At 38.1% G+C, this 23263-nt stretch overlaps 3 protein-coding genes across 5 annotated transcripts in view; 1 reads left to right on the forward strand and 2 right to left on the reverse strand.

Moving 5' to 3' along the window:
• LOC131470792 (focal adhesion kinase 1-like) overlaps positions 1-492 on the reverse strand; it is a 55842-nt gene extending 55350 nt beyond the window's left edge. The window contains exon 1 of one of the 2 annotated variants that reach the window (XM_058646764.1): positions 247-492. The gene's annotated coding sequence lies outside the window, so the exon portion shown is untranslated. The remainder of the gene's footprint in view (positions 1-246) is intronic. The other variant, XM_058646763.1, reaches the window with a different exon arrangement.
• A 2540-nt stretch (positions 493-3032) lies between these two features.
• On the reverse strand, positions 3033-7717 carry LOC131471287 (protein NDRG1-like). Its single transcript, XM_058647782.1, has 12 exons — positions 7513-7717; positions 6758-6863; positions 6354-6474; positions 5654-5716; positions 5492-5552; positions 5310-5396; positions 5034-5090; positions 4786-4952; positions 4164-4263; positions 3924-3959; positions 3767-3818; positions 3033-3563 (listed from the first exon to the last, which is right to left on the reverse strand). The coding sequence occupies exons 1-12, from the start codon at positions 7561-7563 to the stop codon at positions 3376-3378; spliced, it is 1089 nt and encodes a 362-aa protein (XP_058503765.1). The 5' UTR covers positions 7564-7717; the 3' UTR covers positions 3033-3375.
• Positions 7718-15317: 7600 nt separating this feature from the next.
• LOC131471819 (protein tyrosine phosphatase type IVA 3) lies at positions 15318-23218 on the forward strand. Of its 2 annotated transcripts, none has more exons than XM_058648588.1 (7): positions 15318-16033; positions 18051-18520; positions 19714-19867; positions 19965-20057; positions 20153-20283; positions 21029-21103; positions 21604-23218. In XM_058648588.1, exons 3-7 carry the CDS (start codon positions 19772-19774, stop codon positions 21719-21721), a joined length of 513 nt encoding a protein of 170 aa, XP_058504571.1. In that variant the 5' UTR covers positions 15318-16033; positions 18051-18520; positions 19714-19771; the 3' UTR covers positions 21722-23218. The 2 variants fall into 2 exon arrangements, with proteins under 2 accessions (XP_058504571.1, XP_058504570.1); XM_058648587.1 differs by having other exon boundaries at positions 15320-16033; positions 19730-19867.
• Positions 23219-23263: the final 45 nt, after the last annotated feature.

Here is a 23263-nt window from a genome sequence, read left to right on the forward strand (position 1 = left end):
GTGACTCCATGGCTTTAAAATAACCTCTATTCCATATAAATTCTGGTCACAACATTTCGTTGGAAATCCTAGAAGCGGCTCTTAAATACACATACATACACCACGCATGTTGCATTGACGTTAAACCTATCGTCCGAGTACGTGTAGTGTGTGTGTAAGTGTAACCCTCCTTTAATGCTAAGCTAGCCCAGCTAACAGTGGGCTATTCCCACTCATTCTGCATCTATAAGTGGGATCAATACTCACCCGCTTTAGCCCTGGAGCCCAGCCGCACCTATTCTCCGCAACCGAGCACCTTCTCCGGCCAGTGTGTTTGAAATTTCACACATCCACGTGTGGTTATCCGAGCCCGGCTTGGTGGCTATATCACCCCGATATGACTCTGCCTCCCTGTGTGTTTTTGTCCACAACAGCGCCGTGCCAGGCTGTCGGTGTCCACTGATCCTAGCTGTTAGCACCGCTGTAGCTGCTAGATGTTTTCCAACATGGCTGCAGCTGGTAGTCTCACTGACAGGAGAGGGGCCATACGTGTCCAATGCCACTTCAAGGGCCCTCAAGTGTTTCTTATTATGTAACATCCACGTTTCATTAATATTCTCTATATGAGGCGTGTATTTAAAGTAAAATAAGATTACGATTAAATAAGAAACCTCAGTTTTACCCAAATCCGACATTTCACTGCACTGAATATTTAAGTTAAGATTTGCTCAGTAGTGAAAGATGAAGAAAAAGATGTAGTTATAAAATTCTTTATGGCCAGAAAACAGCAAACACCTGTTAAATAGAGAATAATTTCAGAAGATTTGAGGCATGACATCTAGCAATGATGTGTTGTGACTCAAAATATGTTTCCACAATGCATAAATATTGTGTTTATATAGATCCTTGTTATTTACAGTCCTGACATAAACAAACACTGAACAACACATGTGGTTTTTCATACCAATCTGCATGTTGTGCCTTCACTGCACTGAAAACAGGGTATAAACTTAATATCAAACACATTAAATGTGGAAATTTGACAGAATTAATCTAGTTTCTGAGAACAAAACTGTCTTGTCCTACATTATCAAGTAATATGTGGCTGTTACTGATTATTAAAAAATAGCAGGAGTCATCCTGACTAATCGGTCGACCTCTAATAATAGACTTGCAGTGTTATATCACTAGGGCAGTCATTAAATCAGAAAAAAATTTAATTACACTAATACGGATGACATTTTTGCAGGATCAGGGTTTTTTTTTTTACCCATATGCAGCCCTATGCACTACAATATAGTGGTGGAAAAAACACAGCCGTTCTAGAGATGATATCTCATGTATAAATTAAATCTGAAGAGAGTTCTGTCATATATTATTCAACAAAGTATCATAATAGAAGCCAAACAAAAGGGGCTTTGGCAGGGATGGTCCAAGCCTTTATGGGGCCCTAAGCTAAATTTGATTTGGGGTGCCCTCCCCCCCCCCACCACCTCGGAGTAGTCAATGCTTGGCTATTATTGATACACATGTAACACTTTAAACTGCATTAATTACAGTTGTGTTATTTACGCCAAGCTAGTGTCATTCTTGTTTAACTTTTAAAGTAAAAGTACAATCGTAAAAGTGGCCTAGTATTAAGTTGCACTTTCATATTCTAAGTCAAGCACTAAGTGTGGTGATACTGAACGTGAATTAAACATATAAACCAGTTTAATGACTTTGGTTTTTAAAACTTAAAGCCTATGCCTTGTGCCGCCTCTAGGCTTTGACATAAAAATGCAGCCCGAGTACCCACACACACACACATACACACACACACACACACACACACATTCAAATGACATACCCACATTCAAATGTACAAACAAAATGATTGTGACTTTGATGGCGACTGCCATTATGCTGTCTCTTTCACAACAGCAGCCTAAAACAATTCATCAGCTGACAGCCTACACACACACAATCCCACCTACTCACTCACACACACACAATGCATTCATGCACACAGCTTACTACATCAGTAGTCCAATTATATACTCTGCATTTACACATTTGGCAGACACACAGTTGGACAGCTGGGAGAAAAAAATATTATATTCAGTGCAAATGTATTCTGTTCTCTACAATTTAACATAATGGGAGAAAAGGGGAAATTAAATCAACCCCATTGGATCATGTTAGGATGATTTTGTGTATCGCTACATTTCTACAACCAAGCTGACAAGAACAATGGTAAAGGAATGATGTTATGAATGTAATCTCATTTATTACTGACATTAAAAGTAATGAAGCCCTTTTGGAAATGTTCCTCTATTGTTATCATCATTATTATTATTATTATTGCTGTTTTTGTTATTTTCCCACACTAGCCCCAAATTAGATGTCACTGGAAAATACAGCTGTTCAGTGGCTCAAGCTGGATCAAGCATGCACAACAATAAATGGGAAATAGCACGGACAAAAAAGTATTATACAATAAATGCCATGGGTGAGTCTTTATTTGTATTGAAACATTTAAAACTATCATCATCTGACCCAGATAACCCAGCTATAGAGTGCCATCTAGTGGAATTATAATAGAAGTACACTATCTATCTATCTATCTATTCAGGTTGTTGTATTATTAAAGCAAAATAACTGGCATGTGGAGAAAGGAAGTACAGAAAAGAGACCATAGTGTAATTTTTGTACGCAGGTCAAAATGTACGACTTTGTCTCTGAAACCGAATCCCAAAGCTTCTGCTGCTGATGGAACTCTTATCAATTGTAGGATCTCTGTAAATCACCTACCGTAATGTGAAAAAAATGAAAAAGATTATTCTGTTTTTTGTTTTAACAGTTGGAATAAATGAAGGTCGCAGGCTTTTTGTTTGCAGTACAATGTTTAATCACTCATATCCACGACATGAAGTCAGTTCAAGATTAAATTGAATGTAACATTAACCGTACAAGAACGATGTAACTTTTGTTTTACACAGAACACCCCAAGCAAATCCAGCTCCAACTATTCCGTATCACTGCAGTTAATAATTCACACCTCAGCAGTTACAGAACATCAAGTTCCCACATGAGGAAACATTTTATTGGTAAGTCACAGACAATGGCAAAGAAATAAGCAGAGTGTGGAGACAAAAATAAATACACTTAAGAAGAATATATGGGTAGAGGCATGGATGAACAGTTCAGCACAGGTTTAACTTGAAGAGAGAAACGTGAGTGTGGAGGAGATACAGACGCAGTGGAATGGAGAGGGAGACAAGAGAGATGGAGATGAATCGCAGTGACCTGTGAACTTTCAGCTACTGGTAGTGCAGATAAGGGCATTACCACGTAAAGGGAGGTAGAGAGGGGGGAAGATATGAGGTATAGTTTGAAGGAAGTGCATGGGATACTCTAGCATACTACTTGAGTGGACTTTGAGAGGCTCTGGCTCACACTGGACACGCCCTCTATGGAGACGTCGGTGTGCGATCGTCCACGTTTCTCGTTGGTGTGTGTGCGCCTGCGAGATCCTTCTACGGACGAGATGCTGGAGCTGGAGTTCGTTCTTGAGCGGAGTCTAGTCATAGTGGCGCTGGACACTATAGAGATAGAAGAGGAACACGTTGTGAATCTGCCTCTAAAATGTCCCATATTAATACAAATACAATGATATAATGGTATTTATTGCAGCTGGAAGACAATGTTTTATCTTTTCCTGTTTTAAACACCTATGGTGGGGTAATCATAGTTGAAAAGCAGAGAATCAGAGAACTGAATTTGATTAAATATATCAGTTTCTTACAGTATCCCAGGCCCTGGATGAAATATTTGAAGGCTTCGGTAACTTTAGCAGGCTGTGGAGAGAAAGATGACAGGTGTTAAATGCGTTTCCAACCAATCAAAGGTGGAGATATGAGAGTGTAATCAACAAAGTTGAAAGTTAAAAAGTCACAGCCCACCTGATTCACCTGAGGAAGTCCTCCACAGTCTGCCATCTAGAAGAATGAAGCATGGACAGGTGTACAAAAGAGTATAAGATAATCAGTAAAAACATGTCAAATGTTCCGTGGATGTCTGCGTGGGTGCATTTTTCCCCATTCCTTGTTAATGTATATTTATTTATTATTACCTAGCACTTTGAGGTTTGTTGTTCAAATGTAAAGTGCAATACAAATAAAATCTATTATTATTATTATTACCTTGAGCAGTGTGGTTTTGGTGGGGTTGAGTTTAGAGTTGCATTCGACCACCGCCTCGACAGCTGGAGAACAGTCTCCTACAACCAGCAGAGTCTGGCACCTGTGACAACAAAACAAAACAAAACAAGACATTATGTAGACAAACTAGTCCTATTTTAACTTGTTTGTGTCACAGGGAATTCAAAATAACTCAGAGTTTTTACGAGGAATGTATTGGTATTGGTCAGATACTGGTCAAAATCAGTGGATCGGATATTGGACAGATAAAAATGTAAAATACAATACACAAATATGAGATACCACATGCTTCACGATGCACAAACTGTAAAAATGTAAATAAAAATCAGCAACAGCATTTTAGCTGAGTCATGTTGAGTGCTGTTTAGTCCTTCTCTATGGGGGGAGAATATTTGTTGCACAGTTGGAGAAGTATGTCTTTGAAGCTTGAAATGCATCAGCACAAATGTATTATGAACAGCTTCATAGTTGAAAGGTCTACAATGACTGTATCGGACTGATATCGTTATCAGACTCACAAAAGTGGTATCTCGCCATCCCTATTTTTTTTTTTTACAACAATCACTTGGATGCGTGGCAAAACATCTGGTTGTTTCTTACTCACTTGAGTGTCCTGACGTTAATGCTTCCCCCAGGAACAGGCCTCTCCACCTCCAGAGCGCTGCGGCTTTTGTAAGAGCGGAGAAACTGATTCACGTTGGACTGGTTCATCGTTGCGGTGATGTGGTGACGATACGTCCCAATGAGGTCGTGGTTGGTCTGGATCTCCTCCTGAAAAGTCAGTTTGGTTAGCGTGTACAGTATATTTCCACTTGTCTTGTTGTCATGCGATAGAAGACTGATGATGTTCACCTGTCCAAACAGGTGTGAGATGACTGTGTCTGGGAGAGTGTGGGTCCATTCAGTGATCTGTAAATTGCACAAAATATACACATTATCACAAACAAATGGGACAATGTGTGGGTTCAACCAGGAGCAGCCGAGGTACACGATCAATCAAATTCCAATATCTATCATCACTGATGTATGAGGGGGAGGAAACAAAACAACTCAGATCCACATCCAGAATGCTGCAGGAGACAGCAACAACACACTCATACACACTATTCTTAATATAGAAGAGTTTACCTTGTTTGCAACAGTATCAATAAGTCCTTCAGCATTTGGGTTGATGTTGATCAGAAGTAATCCATCCACCATCTCTGGATGATTTAGCTACGCAGACATGCAAACACAGCAGTTGTTTCCCCTTAAAATCAAATGTTACTCTCACCGTGTTGTGTTGAAATGAATAACAGTTGTGAACTTACAGCAAATTTCGCCAGGATGTAGGCTCCTGCTCCGACTCCCAGTCCGATCACACTGCCCAGTCTGCACAACAGACAGTTAAACGGACCAATCAGTCAGCGGTTCACTTGTTAATATAAAGGAGAGTGCAAATAAGAAGGTTTCGTAAATCAAGTGGGACCTACCCAAAGTGTTTGACGACAGAGGGCAGTGCGTCAGACAGCTGGTCCATGGATGGATACGTGTACCTGAGAGATCATATAAAGGGATGGGCAGTATTTGTTACACGTGCATGTAAATGAATTCCAAAAATAAAAATATTATTTGTATTTTATTGAGAAGATGAAAAAGCCTTCATATTGTGTACCGAAATGCTTCAAATTGTGTGTTTTTAAAATACTGTAAAATACTTATTTTGACAGAGCATGGCGCTTGGTGCCTACTTTAATTTGTATGAACTCATTAAAATCACACATATCAACACACTGACTAGGTCACAAGCTTTCATGGCCACGTATGAAATTTATAAATTATTTGTTCTCCATTTAGTCATCGGACAATAATAATTCATCTTTTCTAGACTTCTGGCACTTTTAAAGTTAGAAATTATTGATCATAATAATGGGCTTCAAAGTGTTTAAGAAATTATTATATTGGATGTTACATTAAAATTTGTATTTACAATAATAAAGGTTGTGCACACACAAAGCACAGTTTCAGCTGTAGACTAAAATATACAAAGTCATTTTAGTGTTTGGTATTTTATTATGCGTGATCATATTAATCATCAATTATTACTGCCAAATTTATAAAAAAATAATTACTTTAATATAAATAGCAATAAAAGTAAGCCTGCTGTTGAAAATAAATAAATAACTAACTTACGCAGCCGGGAGAGTATTGGCTCCCTCATGTTGTCCGGGTGCTTCAACATGACAAACAGGTAGATGTCTGTTGATTTCCTGCATGTCTTCATGGTTGAACAACGTCTCAAAGCAGGTCTTATCTATGGGAAGTGGGAAAAAAAAAAGTCACATCATGGTTTTGTTTGCAGTTTTGTTTTTAAATAAAATGTACAAAACGTTAAGTAAGGGTATAGAAAGTGTAGAATAAGTATTATTGAAATCTATTATATTATATATATATTATATACCTATATATTACAATATTACAACGTTAGGTTTGATGTAAATGTGTGGTGTTTTCAGTGCTTCCTTGATAATGTTTGGCATTTGTTCTACTTGCATATTGAATATTGTTTCATTGTCAGTTTAAGAGGTGCGCCTTACGGTTCAGTCCAACATCGTGAAAGGTCAGGATGACTGGCCGGTTTGCCTTTGGAGTCCCTGTCATGATGCAGTGGACGCTCCCATGCGGAGTCTCGACGAACTCCTCCTACAAAACATAAAAACTGAGTTGAGCTGCAAAAGTCTGTGTTTCTTTCAGTTCTTCAAACCATTTTTTACCACTTGGTCAAATGTAGAATCAACTTAAAATCATTATGATGCTGCTGCTTTTGTTTAGAGTCGGATTAAATTTGTTGTTGTTAAATTTAAATCTTTTACTCATAAAACTTGACCGAAACACAGTAAGTAGGTTCAGGGCAGTGTAGGGCTTTTATTTTCTTTGAAGGAAGTGATTTTAATGTTGAATTTTTGTCAATTTTATTTGTTTTTTCAATCCCAACTTCCTCTGTTGGCGTGGGAATGAGACATGTATCTTAGATCCACTGTCTGATGATTGAATAAGACATTTATCTCTGTAAATTAGTAAAAAAAAAAAGGAAATGTATTTTTTGGGTGAAGTGGCCCTTTAAACCTTTAAAAAAAATAATTGAGTCCTACAAATACTCCATTGCCATCTGCACATGTATATCCATTTATCACTGTAATAACAGTTAAGATGTTTATGCCATTTTTTTTTCTTAACAGTGAAATTAAACAATATATAATTTTGACACTGTAACACTCCAGTGACTGACCAGTGATCTCTATAACCATGCAGACAAAAACTATTTGATAACAGATACAGAAGTGATACTCACAGTGATACTGGGCTCAAAGATAGAGTCACACTCATTGTCCTCCAGAGCCATGGCAGCTGTGATGCAGAGTAGACCACAAAAGAAACAAGTTTGACGTCTTATTATTCTCCTTATTTGTATTCCTGGATATTGCCAGTCCTGCAATAACAAATTCTTTGATAGACTAAGTACAGTGTTGAGTCATCAGTGCTGTACAGTGAGTGTGTTGAGCTGCTTTATAAATCCTCTGACACTGATCTGTCTCTAAGCCCTAACTACAGCCGTCAATTGGCCTCTTCCTGTTTTAATCTGACTTTAGGCTGTTGTGTTCTCAAAGACACACCACTGGATATCTCATTCACCACATCCAAACTGCAAAAAGCACAACTTCACAGTATAATTTTAAACTTCTGTTTATTAAAGCTGACCTTATTTACTTTATTCATTTGACTTATGCATAAAAAAATCACGAGGGATGTCATTTCTCAACTGTCATGTCACGGTGGTGCCAATAAAGTTCACAGGTTATTTTTGCCGCACGGCATCAGGAGGCCCACAAATACCTTCTGCCATACTTTGAGCAGGTCAACTGTCTAATCTCAGTGAGCCATCTGCTCCTCACAGCAAAAATATTCTCCTCCTGCCCGTCAGTAACCTTTACCCCCCTAATTAAGTATAATAACTTAATCTGAGGAGCTTCTCTGAATGATGTCTGTCATGTGCTTCTAACACGTCTGCAGCTGTCAAGTTTAAGGAGTTATGGGGGAAAAAAAGAAACTGGTTATTCTGCACTGACGTTGAGAGAGTCGTGATACAGCCTTCATAATTCAAATCAGTGCAAAGGTTCATCTGGAAATTCTGTGAATACATGTCTGAATTTAGTTTGGATTTATATTTTTATTTCATTTTTATTATTACTACTCTTTCTTTTTGCAAAATCAGTGGACACACAGATATACACTTTGTCACTAACACTGTATATTGCTGACCAATGTATAATGAAGCAACATTCAAGTCAATCTTTCCTCTAAATCTACTTTCAGACTAGGTTTCAGATTGTACAGAAAATAAATCTAATGGTTAATTCACTGGACAATTAGTATTAGTTATTCACAAACAATATCATGTAATGTAATATAATGTGATTGTCAGGAGATACAGAACACTCTAAAACCTCTCATTCAGCTGCCTGAGCTAGTTTTACTTATTCACAATTTATTATCCTGTGTTCAGAGGTGGAAAGTAACAAATTACTCACGTTACTGTAATTGTGTAGGTTTTTTGTATTTATTTTGTAATTTTACTTTTACTTAAAGTTACTGAGTAAACAATATGGCCTCAACTTTTGGCAGCGAATGATGAGGACAGGTGATTTGACGCTAATCAAGGTCCCTGAGAGAGTGAGAAAGTTAAAGCATTTGTGACATTTGACCCGTTTTGACTGTTTACATGTTTTGTTTTGTCAGCACTTTTAATTTGTAAAGGTTTGGCCTTTAATTAAAAACAATTCATGTGAGATTTGTGTCCCCTTGTCCTTTTTGCACGACACAAGAAAGAACCCTAATCCTTGTTTAAAAAGTAACTAAGTAACTTTTACTCTGAGTACATTTTAAAAAGCTACTTTTTTACTTTGACTTGAGTACATTTTTAGTACTTTTACTTTTTTCAAATTTTATCAAAATACTTTTACTTTAACTCTTTCCACTTTGCCTGTGTTTATATTTATTATGTTTGCATTGTATTTTTTGGAACCTATATACTTCTTATATATCTAATGCTAGTTTGTACATATTTTCTTTATATAACTTTATTCACTAAACATTTCTTCCTCATCATACTACTTTGTAAAGTTGAGGCGAAACTGGGCACAAAGAATTTCATTACTGGTTATTATAATAATAATGCATTGCTATCGAGTATATGACAGTAAAGTATCTTGAATCTTGAATTTTGTCATGCAAGTGGTTTTAAAAGAACAACCAAAGGCAAATGTTATTTGTTTGTTTCTAAATGAAATGGTCTTTGCTTCACTGCAGCAGAGGGGTCAAAGGTTTATGGATTCAAAAGTGTAGGTAAATGTGCAAGTGCTCTCATGATCCTGAGCAAAACAGACTATTGTCTCCGACAGAAAGGACATTCCCTATAATTAACATATTAAATTGTACACTAAACGGTAGCAGGTTGACCCCACAGCAGACAGTCACAGCAGGCTGAATGAAAACATGACGTCCAACCCTCCACCTTCACCATCACTACCAGCAGCACGTTGTGCAGCACATTTAATCCATTTAGAGGTGGGAAAGCAGAGCGTGGCAGATGGGTCCTTCTCAGCCTCATGTCAGTCTGAAGCCATTTTAGCATCACACTAACTCCGACTAATCTCTGGCCTGCTAGCCTATTTCACCACTGACTGCTGACCCAATTTGCGGTGACATTTGACAACATACATAAGAACATGTTGTTTTCCTTGGTGTTTTTGTAACAACAACTACAATATCAGGCCAACTACAATATTTGTGTTTACGTTTAGGGAGACTGTGTTGCCCTCTCACACATGCAAAATCAGGAGAACTGAAGCAGCTAAATGGAATTCAGCCATCATTGGACAACATTCAAACTCATCTACTGTATCCTATTTCAAATATCCAAATTAAAAAAATATATATTTAAAGCACATGCAGCACATGTCTAAATAGATGAACCTTCTAACAGAAAATGTAAAACATTTTAGTCGTTATTATTAGTTCTTTGAATTCCTTAGAAAAACAGTATCATGAACATCCAGCAGACCTTTGGACCCTTGTGTCATTTCCTAGCTGTGTCCACTAGATGGCGTTTTATGTCGACTTTTTTGTTTTTGGCTGCAGGCAGCTTGAAGGTCAGAAGTTCAGGACTGATTTTGTTTTCACTTGATACTTGTGTCCTTTTGTTTGTCCATTTTTAATGTTGTTTGAACAAAACCATAATTTCTGAATGTGTAACATGAACTTCCAACAGAAAAAGAATATGGTGTTGTTACAATACAAAGCCTCGCTTATCAAGCAAAAACAAAATCAGTGATGAATTTGCTAAGCAAGGTTTTGTCTTAAGATTTGTGTGTCTTTTTTTTTTTCTGAGTTTAAGATTGGTAAATTATAATAATAAAATCGTGATCTTGCCATTTTCAAATATATAATTTGAACTGATTTGGTATAGCCACTGAAGTCAAAACATCATGGGGTCATGTGGATGTGGCTGTTTCAAAACAGAAGGGATGGACAGTGAGATGGAAAGCGACTTGTGAAAGCCTGGAATCTCAGCATATGGTTAAGTGACCACGAATCATGACTTACAAAATACCAAAAAAAGGAGGCCAATTGCATGAGATAATCTATACACCACATAGATCATGATATTATATATTGTATATTATATTTGATATAATATTCTAAAAATATGAGGTTTTATGGAGACATTTTGGTTTTTCTTTAATTGTCTAACTGTATTTCTTCGCTAAGGCTTTATATACAGTGTATAATGTAGCCCGTATTATAACGTTGTATTATCATACGGACAACTGGTTGTCACGGTAACTCTTCAGTCTGCAGGTAAAAGTCCTGCTGTCTGACTCTCAGCTTTCAAAACAGTCTAATTATATACACAGCAGCTGCTGCTGCTTGCCACATGCTTGACTCTCTCTCTCCCTCTCTCTCTCTCTCTCTCTCTCTCTCTCTTCCTCCCTCTCTCTCTTCCTCTCTCTCTCTCTCTCTGTGTGTCTCACTAACCCTCTCTCTTTATTGGTAGGTATGTGTCGGATTTTCGTTTGAACCTTACTGTGTGTACGTGCATTTATGTGGGTTGTCCCGTGGGCATGTTTTTGAGGGTTTGTGCAGGTCACGGGACCTTTTCATGACCTCTATTCCAATATGGCACCGGGGCATGTGATGATATCGTTAGGTCCTAACTTACTTGTTGAATTCCTTATAGAGCAGAGTGTTTTTGTTGTTGTAAAGTATCCGCTCATTCACAAGTGGAACAAAAAATGACAAGTTACTATTTCTGTTTATCATGTCCCATTTCCTCATGATCTCTTTGAAACCCTCCAGATTTTTGTAATTTGATCTCCTCACTGGGTCCCAAAGTTTATGTTTGTAACAACCACAGTAAATAGTACAAATATATATCATCTTTATCTATATCTTGTCTATGTATCATATCACACTGTGTCATATTTCACCACGTTGTACTACTGCATCTGGATCTTGTTCTATCCAATGAGGATCTCATTATTTCGCAAGTAGTGACGCACGTTACCCTCACATGGAGTATCATAAGATAAGATCCAAGTATTGTCAATGCATGATACACACGAGGATATGAAGGTCCATGTGCTGTTGAGACAACAGTGATGTGTCCGTGTCACATCACAAGTCTGAATGTCGGCTTCCAAAATAAATCTGGTGGAAGTGACTGTGCTTCCCTTTCATATCCAGTTTCTTCCGAGTAGCTCAGCGAATTATAAAGTATTTCACACTGCGGTAGGAGTGGTGTGCCTCAGGGACGGAGTTCCACACTCTTCCAGGGGAGGAGTTGCATATTTATATTAATATGGTAAATATACACTCACGTGTATTGCAACAAAGGCTGGCCCAAGGCATAAGTGAACTTAGTGGCTGCAGGGGCGCCCCAGCAGCAGCAGATACCTTTAGATATATTTAGAAGTGTAAATAGTGTCGAGCTAGTTATTTGGTTTTGTTATGTTGTTGAAGTTTGCTAATTTAGAGCACCTTTGCACGTGTTACTTAAAAACCAACATGGTTTACATGTCAAGTTCAGTATTACCACACTTGATGCTTCTCTTTAAATGGCCACTTTTGTGATTTTACTAAGAGTGACACTAGATTAGATTTATTTTTGCGTGATTTATTTTGTGGATTCACTTTTGGAGGGCCAATTAAATGGATGTTTAATGGATGGATGTGGATCAGTGTTGTGATTGAGATGGACAGAGTGATATGGAAAAAGGTGATGAGGTGAGATCCCACTGTTCAAGTGATGAAAGGAAGCATAAAGTGCACCTTTAAGGAAGACCTTTTTCGTTCCCTGTGTGTTTTTTTCTGCACCCACAGCTCTTTTAATAGAATCATGCAATTGTAGACAAACCCAGGATTACACTATAGTTCAGAGTAAATAACACAACTATAATCAATGCAGTTTATACTGTTACATTTGGATCGATAATAATCACCCACCGGCTACTCTGAGGTGAGTATCTTCTTAGTTAAAGTTCCTGAGTCGTTACTGGTGATAATTATTTTCTCACATAGAAGTCATTACTGTTGAATAAGCTGCCTGTTACTGTAGGTCAACCTTTTTTCCCCCCTCCACTTGAAGCTATGTTTGTATTCAGCAGACACAAATACAACAGGGTGAGATCAGACAGGACTGAGCTAGATTAACGCTCCTTTATTGTGATGATGAGAACTTTAAATAGCACCAGTCATTGCATAATGGCAAGAATAACTTACCGAGAATAATCTAGTTGTACAACAGCGTTTGCCTATTCGTAGAAATAATGGATTTTCACACAGGGATCAAAGTTCATCCACCCACCACTAATGTTTGTCTGGACACAATATTAAGTAAAGCACAATGCTATACAGTCTTATTTTTCAGCTGTTGTTTCAGGTTTGATACGAGACAATAAGGTTCAACTCTGGCACAAAAGTCTGAACTTTATGAAGATATGGACAAACGGCTTTCCTTGATAAAGTCTTTGCAGGACATCCCCCTTGCCTTTAAGAAGTTTGAACCATGAACAATGTATAACATTTTGCAATATCCCTTATCTCGCCCTTCCCTTGTGTTTGGGAATCTATAGCTTAAAACTCAAAATTGATTTAGTTTGTCCTTTGTGAGCTATTATTAAAACATAGTGGCCCATAACGTATATATAAATAAATATAAATATAAATATATATACAAATAAAAGGTTAATTTTGGGGTAACAAAAACAACAATGATTTATACAATCACGTGACTTCACACAGCCAATGCGCGATGTGTCCTGGGCTCCTCAAAATGCACAAGACTGCCAGCTGACGACTGACGTACAAAGTGTCAGCTCACATTTCCAGAAGCCATGCAGCAACCATGTTAGGGCCGGTTTACTGCCATTTGCAGCATCAAAACAGATGGTCACAGTCAGGTCACACAGGACATCATTGATTCCCTTATCTGGGAGAGATGAAGCCTCGAGGGGGAATATGAATATGAATGTATGAATGACACAAGGAGAGGTGGCCGTGACATTTCAGGTGCATGTTACTGGAGTGTGTGTTTTAAGGTTTTAAGGTTCCTACGGTGTTATTGTGGACTACCTTCTCTGATGTGATAGGGGCTGTTATCCAAATAGCAAAACATTACCAAAGAATATGAGTGGTAAACACACACACACACACACACACACACACACACACACACACACACACACAATAAATAGTAGACAAGCTTTTTTTTCTTAGATGATTTATAATTTGCTTGTTTGTCAGGAAAGTGAGTGGATGAGTTGGACAATTAATATTTTATTTACTTGTTTCATTTTGTGTATATTAGTGTCATTTTGGGATGTAAATTGATTGCTTGGGATAAAGGGGCAGAGTAAATGAGATTCTTCTTTCTGCTCCTTCTCATTCAAGACATGGACAATTTTGTGTTTATATTACATTTTTTTTATAATTTGTGAATGAAATGAAATAAACAAATAAACTAAACTAAACTAAACTAAACTAAACTAAACCAAACTACACCAAACCAAACCAAACTAAACTAAACTAAACTAAACTAAACTAAACTAAACTAAACCAAACCAAACCAAACTAAACTAAACTAAACTAAACTAAACTAAACTAAACTAAACTAAACTAATCCAAACCAAACCAAACTAAACTAAACTAAACTAAACTAAACTAAACTAAACTAAAAGTGTTCAAAAAAAAGTCAATTATTAATTGTTAAATTAGACAAAGAAAAAAAAGTGGATAGCTTAATTATTTATCAGCTTCAATTAGATATAACTGTATAACTCAGTATGTGGACTAACACAAAGGGTCAAGGTGCCATTTCACTTTGATGTCATTCAACAAGGCCAAGCTAAGTCATTTGTTTTTTCTATCTCCTTCTTCTTCTTCTCTCTGGAGGGTCTTCATCCTGTCACTTTGTGTTTGGAATCAGCTTGTTGTCAAAATTAACAAAAGGTGACAGGTTACTTTGGTTACTTTGTGCAGCAGATATATATGACCATGACATTTCAATGGAATGAAGTGGGAAGTTTTCACACACGGCTCCGCAAATAGGTAAACACTTGTGTTAACTGCAGCTCTAAGTGATTGATGGCCAGACGAGGCACCAGCAGGTTCTGTGCCTGTGACATGTCTTGTGACCGCCTCGACTCACGTATCCTCCCCATACCATAAACAAACCTGTCAAAGATGACTTAAACATAAATCCCGAAAACTCTGTGTGAAATGTATTAATGTCCTGCCATTTTCACAGTGTTTTATTTATTTATTTATTTATTTGGATGAACACGTTGACTGATGGCCTGTGGTTTAGGCGGTGGGTTTAGCTGCAGGAAAACAAAGACCCATGATACTACTAGTGTCCATTATGGAGAAAGTTAATTCCCTGAACTGAGCCTCAAACGTTTGACTTGTCCAATCTGTCTGGTAGCTCAAAGGACCATTTATTTTTAGTCTTTCAGGAACGGGTGGGGAAGGGGAGCGCAACGGAGGGAGGGAGGGAGACGACAAGGAAAACAAGAGACGGTCCAGACAGATGTGGCGTGGCAGGAAATGTTCATGGGAACGATTTACCAAGTCTAATGGACTTAAACTCTGATCTACATTAAATCTGTCATTGCAAACTGTTACATGAGAGATCATGGACTTCCTTTATTAGACCCTGTAATCATCAGCCTGCTGGAAGGGGCGAAGAGAGAGGAGGAGGAGGAGGGAACAGCACCTCTTATTTACCCACTACGTGCCTGCTGGAGGAGAAGAGGGGAGAAAGTAGGAGAGTGGAGGAAGAGGAGGGGGAGTGAGGCTTCTCCCTCTCTCTCTCTCTCTCTCTCTCCCTCTCTCTCACTCTTTCTCTCTCTAAGAGCATTAACTGTAGAGTGTTCTGCTGGTGACAGGTCTGTCAGGGTCAGATGGCTGCTCAGCCTGATTAGACCAGCTCACAGCAGATCCTTGGCCCAACACTCTACGCTGCTCCACAACAAGGCAGAGCCACAAAGTGGGACAAACTGTACATAGCAGAGAGAGAGAGAGAGAGAGTGTGAGAGAGAGGGAGAGAGAGAGAGAGGCAAGCAGGGGCAGGGGTGAGGCAGGGAGACAGTGGAGCAGAGCAACAGGTTGTTGCAGGAAGTCTCTCTGCATCACGACCAGATTTTTCAGCTACTACTGAGGCGGAAAAAGACTGAAAGCAGGTGAACTTCACTGTGGCAAAGCGACAGAGGAACTACTGTTCAGTCTGTTTGGAGATGACACGGAAGAACTAACTGGTAAGGACGCACATTAAATATTATACTGCATTCCCTTTGTTTTGCAGTGTTCCCTTAAATCCCAGTTAAATACTATATAATGTAGGTTCTGGATGCTGACATATTAGTTAGTTTGAGAAACAAAAAAAAAAATACAGAAATGATTTCCCACTACAGTGTTGTTAGAGATAGTAGTGAAAGCTAATCACAGAACTTGAGTGCAACATGCAGAGAGCAGGAGTGCAGGGTTGCACCAGCAATGGAAAATTCTGATGTGTCACACAACCAGCCACCAGTATAGATACAGCTATTAATACAGCTGCAGGTATTCAGTGTCTACAGGGGTTGCCTATAACAGGCAGTCAGCTGGTTGTATGTCAGCACTCAAACTCTGGTATAGCCTTGCTCCTGCCACTGCTGCTCCTGCCACTGCTGCTGCTGCTGCTGCTGCTGCTGCTTTTGCTTCTGCTTCTGCTTCTGCAATGATTTGGGGGAAGTGACAGTCAGTGGTTTGTGGATTTCCCTGCACGTTCAGGAGCCAAGCTGTCCACCGAGTTGAGAAAGACGGCAGCATAGCGTTAGAGATCTGTTTCAAAAGTTGTGTTACAAGTGATGTGAACTGTTGCAGAAAATCTCGGAGCCTACTATACCTGTCCTTTTATTATCAGTGTTGCTAACAAGTTCATGTGTTTTTTTGGCATGCTAATGCAGCTCTAAAATAATGTAACGGCCTTTTTTTTTATTACTTTTCGGGTTCCTACACCCAACCTGTGACGGGAATATAGACAGAAAACCATCTTGGGATGCACCTGTTTTTTTCAAATCTGACTGTGCTCCAAGTTAACAGGGAAAATCAGCATATTATTATGTCTGCAGTTTGTATCCTGTGTGTGTCTCAGTTTTCACATTGTTGTGCCTTTGGCCCATATATGCTTTAAAATGATATATCTCTATAAGCTCCCTCTGTCAATGATAAATAAAAAATTTTTTCTTACATCTTACATTTTGGCTTGTCCTGAACCCTAGTTTGTATAAACACATACAACTCCTAATTTAAGATAATGACCAACCTGAAATAGACCGTAGTCTTCTGGAGCATGTGATTATGAGGTGTGTGTATGTGTGTGTGTGTGTGTCAGAGGGGTGAAGAGGTGACCGTAAATAACTCAGATTACCTCTGAGCTTTCCTTTGTTGTTCTGAATTTGGCGTGTGATTGGATGGAGAGTCTCGTCTCTGAGCAACCTTCGTTCATATATCCCTCCCTATATAAACAATCTGTGGACATGATCAGAAATATACCAGTTTAGCTGACCTCTGTGTGTAAATCAAATGATTGTTTTTGCACTGCTTTCTACAATTTAAATGTGTGTATTTTCTACATTAAACTAGAGCATGTAGTTTGACTTCTTCAGTCACATAGACACAATCAAACCAGTCTAGATGAATCAAAAGGCATATTTGCTTCTCTTTTTTTGGATTTTTTTCCTCTCTCACCAAATTTAATTTTGTAGATATTGTGCAGGCTAATCTAATATGATCTCCCATATACTGTGAACCCCTCATACTGTATATTAGATTTCAAGCTCATGATGCATCTGTTGCCCAGCTCTCTTGTCCATTCCTCGTAAACACACTTGTACTTGTCTGTTCCAGCTATTGTATGTATTGCACATGAGGTCATTCTGAATACATCTGCTCACACAAATTAGATCAGTTCCTTGCAACTCAGACTTTCCTAAAATGATCATGGGCCCAAACAATTTCCAACTCTTCCAACTTTCAAAGAGGAGAGTGGAGGTGATATTTCACCAAGCAAATCTCAAATATTTTTTTTATTATTATTGTTGTTAATTGGCTGATCTGTCTACAGTCGTTGCCTAAAGAGAAAAGCAGTTTGCCTTCAAAAAAGTTGCTTTTATTTGGTGGTATCACTCAGCTGATACTTTGTCTGGACCATTGTTGAATTACTGAAATGTTTCCTCACCCTGCGAGTTGAATGTTTGACTTGTTTCTTTTTCTGTATCTTTATGACTTTAGAAACACTGGTTGATGGAGTTTATGCGGCAGAGTGGTGATTACTGCCACGCCCAACACTTTTAAACCCTACGTGGGATGATGTGCACTATGGCATCCTGTGGTCTTGAACCCTGAAAGACATTTTTTCCATTGTCCTCTGAACCAGCCAGCTCATGGGGTAACAAGTGGAGTCTCACACACCGGAAGCTATCTGAAGAGAGAGAGGGACAGAGAGAGCCACTGAGCAAGGCAGCAACAGTAACAGAGTGAAGGACTTGACAATCAGAGAGTTCAAATACAAAGGGACAGACCTGACACACTGTAGCCTGTTGGACTATAGAATACAGTCAATGAATGGTGCAAACAAAACAGTTACGACCTTGGAATTGGGAAGACAAGTCAAACGGCTATAAACAGGACGTTCCATAGGCAACAGGAAGTGTCAAGGATCACCTGAAGACTTTAAGTGGAGACCACAGCTGGAACTAAAGGTGACAAGCGGATTTTGACTACACATAACGATGCACCAACACTTTCTACCTCCTGAATTTTAAAGGCTGGAAAAAGCATTTATAAAACAGAATGTATTCGCAACAATGGAAACATAATCAGCAATGATCATGACAGTAAAACGTGTCAGTGAAGAAACATTTAAACAACTTAGCATCAATAAGATGATATGACAAGAGAGTTTACAAATGAGCTTTCATTTTCAGGCCAGTTTAAGATGATGAAGCTATGATGGGAAATAAGATGAGTTCACCAAATTCAGTACACCAATAAGAATGAGTCAAACACAGCCTGTACAGTTAATAAGAGAAATGTTCTCTTATCTCTTAAAAAAGAAGAATTATGAAGAGATTTAACTAGCTCTTTAACTTTTCACTGGAGACTTATGACATTATAAAGGGTACATGTTTTACTGATAAATACTAAACAAAACTGTGATGTATATGAATATGAACGCCTATTCTGGGTTCTGTGATGTTTTAAATAATTTGTTCAACTCTTCATCAAACACTTAATATGTTTTCCTTATGATTATGATTGAGGCCACTGTTCAGTCTCAATGGTAAATAAAGCTGAAGCCAACAGCTGGTTAGCTTAGATAAAGACGGGATGCTGAACGAAATAGCCTGGCTCTGTTCCCACCTAAAATATTTCACCTACTCACACGAAACTTTGCTGGTTATCATGTTGTAACCTTGCTTCTTTAATTTGAGCAAAAACTCATACAGGAAAATGACAGCTTGTCACATTGAAAAGCAATAATCAGCTAAGCTAAGCTATGCTAAAATGCTCCAGGTTAGCAGGCAGATGTGAATGGTACGATTAATCCCACAGAAATGCTGAACTATTCTTTAACGGTTTCAGTCAAATTTGTCCAGTATTGTCAAGCTGGTGATGTTTGGCAGATTCTGGTAAGAGCACAAGCCAAAGTCACACAGACTGATGATACAGTTTGAGCAACAAAAGGACAAAATATTTGAGCAAAATACATTTAATTTTGGAGGGAAAACATATATTATGACTATTTGTGGCATTTATTGGGAATATCTGCCATGTCTGTCATTGCCATGTCAAAAAAGCTTTAAATGTGCTCCAAATAGAAAGTCATAAATATGAAATTGTGCTAATATACAGCTGTACACATTATGTGCTACACTGGGCTCATTATTAACAGCTACACTAACATTAAGGTCAGAGATCATCCTGGGAGGACAAAGGTCACATTGGCCAACATGAACCGTCCAGCTCCAGTGGAACTGTCCCACAAGAACATGAGATTCCTTATCACCCACAACCCCACAGACAGCACACTCAGCTCCTTCATAGAGGTAAGCAACATGTGTGTGACTGCTATGCACCTATGCACTGAAGGACTTCATACAGGTGAGATGCACATACACACCCCTGTTTCTCCCTTTCATGCAGGACCTGAAGAGATATGGTGCCACCACCGTGGTTCGAGTGTGCGATATCACTTATGACAAGACGCCACTCGAGAAAGATGGCATCAATGTGGTGGTGAGGAAACAAAGCACACAAGCTAAATCAGTCATGCTGTGACGTAATGTGTAGTGCCTGGAGCTGGAGAAGAAAATGTTTCTCTTCTCTTTCAGGATTGGCCCTTTGATGATGGAGCCCCACCTCCAAGTAAGCTTGTTGATGACTGGTTAAGTCTGCTGAAGAAGAAGTTTCAGGAGGACCCAGGATGCTGTGTCGCTGTTCACTGTGTGGCTGGACTGGGACGGTAAGACAAAATGTATTTCAAAATAAACCACCAAATATCCAACTAATATCAACATAAACTACAAAATACAGCAGTCACACCATGTATCAAAATAAAATACTGTATTTTTGTGTTTTCAAATGTTTAAATGTAAATATTTGTATAATCAATTAAGCTACTAGATGCAAATAATTATGACATGATCAATACGTTCTAATTTTAAATGCACAAGAAACACTTTGAAATAGGAAGTGTCCTTGTCAGGTTTTACACACCATAGCAGTAAACCATTTGAAAGGATTGAGAACACACACAAATTAAAAGTCTAACAAATATAATTTATTATACCTCCAAAGAACTAAATGGAGAACAATAACAACTACTATTAAAAGGCAAACAGTGTGGCTATGAAAGCCACAGCAGCACCTCACATTTAGTTTTTTTATGATGTTATGATCATATGTATTTGAAAGTATTTTAAAAATACACAATAGTAAGGCATTTTCATCATCTGAATAAAATACAAATACAATCCCTGCCTGCTTAGCATTATTAGTCAGGGCCATTGGATATAATACATTCCCTAACCCCTTACCCTAACCTGAACCACCACAATTCAAGGTTTAACCCTAACATGAATAGAATAATTTCTCCAAGAATAACACATTTGTTTACAGGATATCAGAGACAAAATTTGATCAAAGCGGTTGTTGTTCGAGGATTTACAGAACTGTGTGTGTGTGTGTGTGTTTGTGTATATATACAGGGCTCCTGTGCTAGTTGCTCTGGCTCTGATAGAGAGTGGGATGAAGTATGAAGATGCAATTCAACTCATCAGGCAGTAAGTACAATTCTACACCACATCCTGTGTATTCACACTCATGTAGTCATGGCAAACAGAAGAGCATCTATATGTGTATGAATAATGTATGTTTTTTTATGTATAGTTAAACATGGAGCATTTTATAATATACACCCAGAACCGTATATGAAAGCGTCATTAACATTTTTAAAATACTGCCAAGAAGAACACTTAAGGAAGCTTAACGTCATGAAAGAATATTTACCATAAACACAATGAATAGGCACATGAAAGGCTATTGAGAATATTTTGTGAGTGTGTGATTCTCCTTCACATTTTTATTCTTCCTTCTTTCCTGTCTTCTCCTACAATTTAAATGAACAGTGTGTAGAAATTAAATATTTTTTTCCATGCATCGTTTTTTTTGTTGCAACAATCAAGATCGATAATGGGATGGAGATTGTATAGTATGAGAGAGGAAGTACAGTGCGTGCAAATGCTCTGAGGGTGAAATCATTTCTTATGTTTGTGTATTTTAGGAAGCGTCGTGGAGCCATCAACAGCAAACAGCTAACCTACCTGGAGAAATATCGATCCAAGCAGAGACTCCGCTTCAAAGAGTCTCACGCACACAAGAACAAGTGTTGCACCATGTGAACACACACAACACACACAACACACACACACACACACACACATTCTCAGGAATCCAACCACATAAGCCTTGTCTCACCTGCACCTGCACCATCAGGGATTTTATGAATGTTTTTTTTTTTAAACAGAATTTTTTTTTTTTCAATTAGAATCCATCTTTGTTCACTTGTTTTGTTTGAGGTGTCTTTGAAAGATCATTTTAGTCTGTTGGAATTTTGCTTTATTTCACAGCTTACAGTGAAGAAAGATGGAAAATTCTATTGAGGGATGGACAGTTGCGCCCCCAATTTCTTTTACACACAAAGTTAGATCAGGGATAAATTTGAGACTCTTGTATGAGATTTGATCAAATTTTCAACAAATCTAATCAAATTAATTTAGATTAGATTAATTTTTACAGCTCAGTGTAAATATCCGTACATTAATCCTGCTTTTGCCTGTTTTACTTTTTCATTCATTCATCTACAGTTAGCATGACAACACACCTATATAATGCTACAATACATTACACATTTGACAAAAAAAATATAAAGCTTTTTACGTTTTTTTGTCACAGCCACTGGTTTAATATTACAGTATGTCATATACTGTGCTCAAGTAATGTGTTGACATATAATGTTATGCTCTGTTTACTGTCTCCCACAGAGGAGATCTTTGTGGCGAGCAGAATGATTTGTAGTATAAAATGTGTTACATAGAAATAGGAAATGTCTAACAAATATATTTTGGATTCAACATGACATGAATTCAGAAACAGTGGAATCTTCGATAAGGGAAGGTCAACTCTTCCCCTTCTATGATTGCAAAGGTTTGCTTTTTTGAATAATTTCTACGTTTACAAACATATACAGTATCCTTTACAAGCGTGTCATATCAGCAGATGGTGACACCTACTGGTCAGGCTGTTTGTTACAGTGACAGGCCAACTTTCGTCTGATGTGTCTGTTAAATTGAGGTACTGGTGTCATTTTATCTCACATGTTGCTGTGCATTGTCACATCTTTTAGACTTGGTCACAGTACTTGACACACATTTTATTGTGCGGCTGACTTTGTTTATTTGTATTGTTCCTGAATGATACATGTAAACATCTGCTACTGACTTGTTTCATTTTTCATTCAGAATTGATTCAAGTTTTTTCAAGCTTTTTCCCCTGATAATAGAGCGTGCACTTTTTATGTATTAGCGGGTTGTGTATCATAGTTATACTTGTCATCTGTGTTAAGAAAAACATCTACGACATGAACAACAAATTGAATGAAAGAAATGGGAGCAGCGGGTGTGATTGGAAGTGAAGAAGCACTATGTGAGGTGTGAGGAAAGAGGGTCAAATATTTTCCCCAGAAACATTGGCTACAATGTGATTCATTTGTGAGAATGTGTGCATGTGTGTGTGTGTGGCCTGGACTGAATTGACACTTTTTTACATAAAAACAAATACTGTAAATGTCCTTATGTCTGTAAATATTTGCATTGTTTAATAAAGGTTTTGTCATTGCCTCCAGCTGTCCATCTATCCATCTGTCATTTTCCAACCTTTCTATG

The sequence above is a fragment of the Solea solea genome, chromosome 13, assembly GCF_958295425.1.
Source record: "Solea solea chromosome 13, fSolSol10.1, whole genome shotgun sequence".
NCBI classification, from domain to species: Eukaryota; Metazoa; Chordata; class Actinopteri; order Pleuronectiformes; family Soleidae; genus Solea; species Solea solea.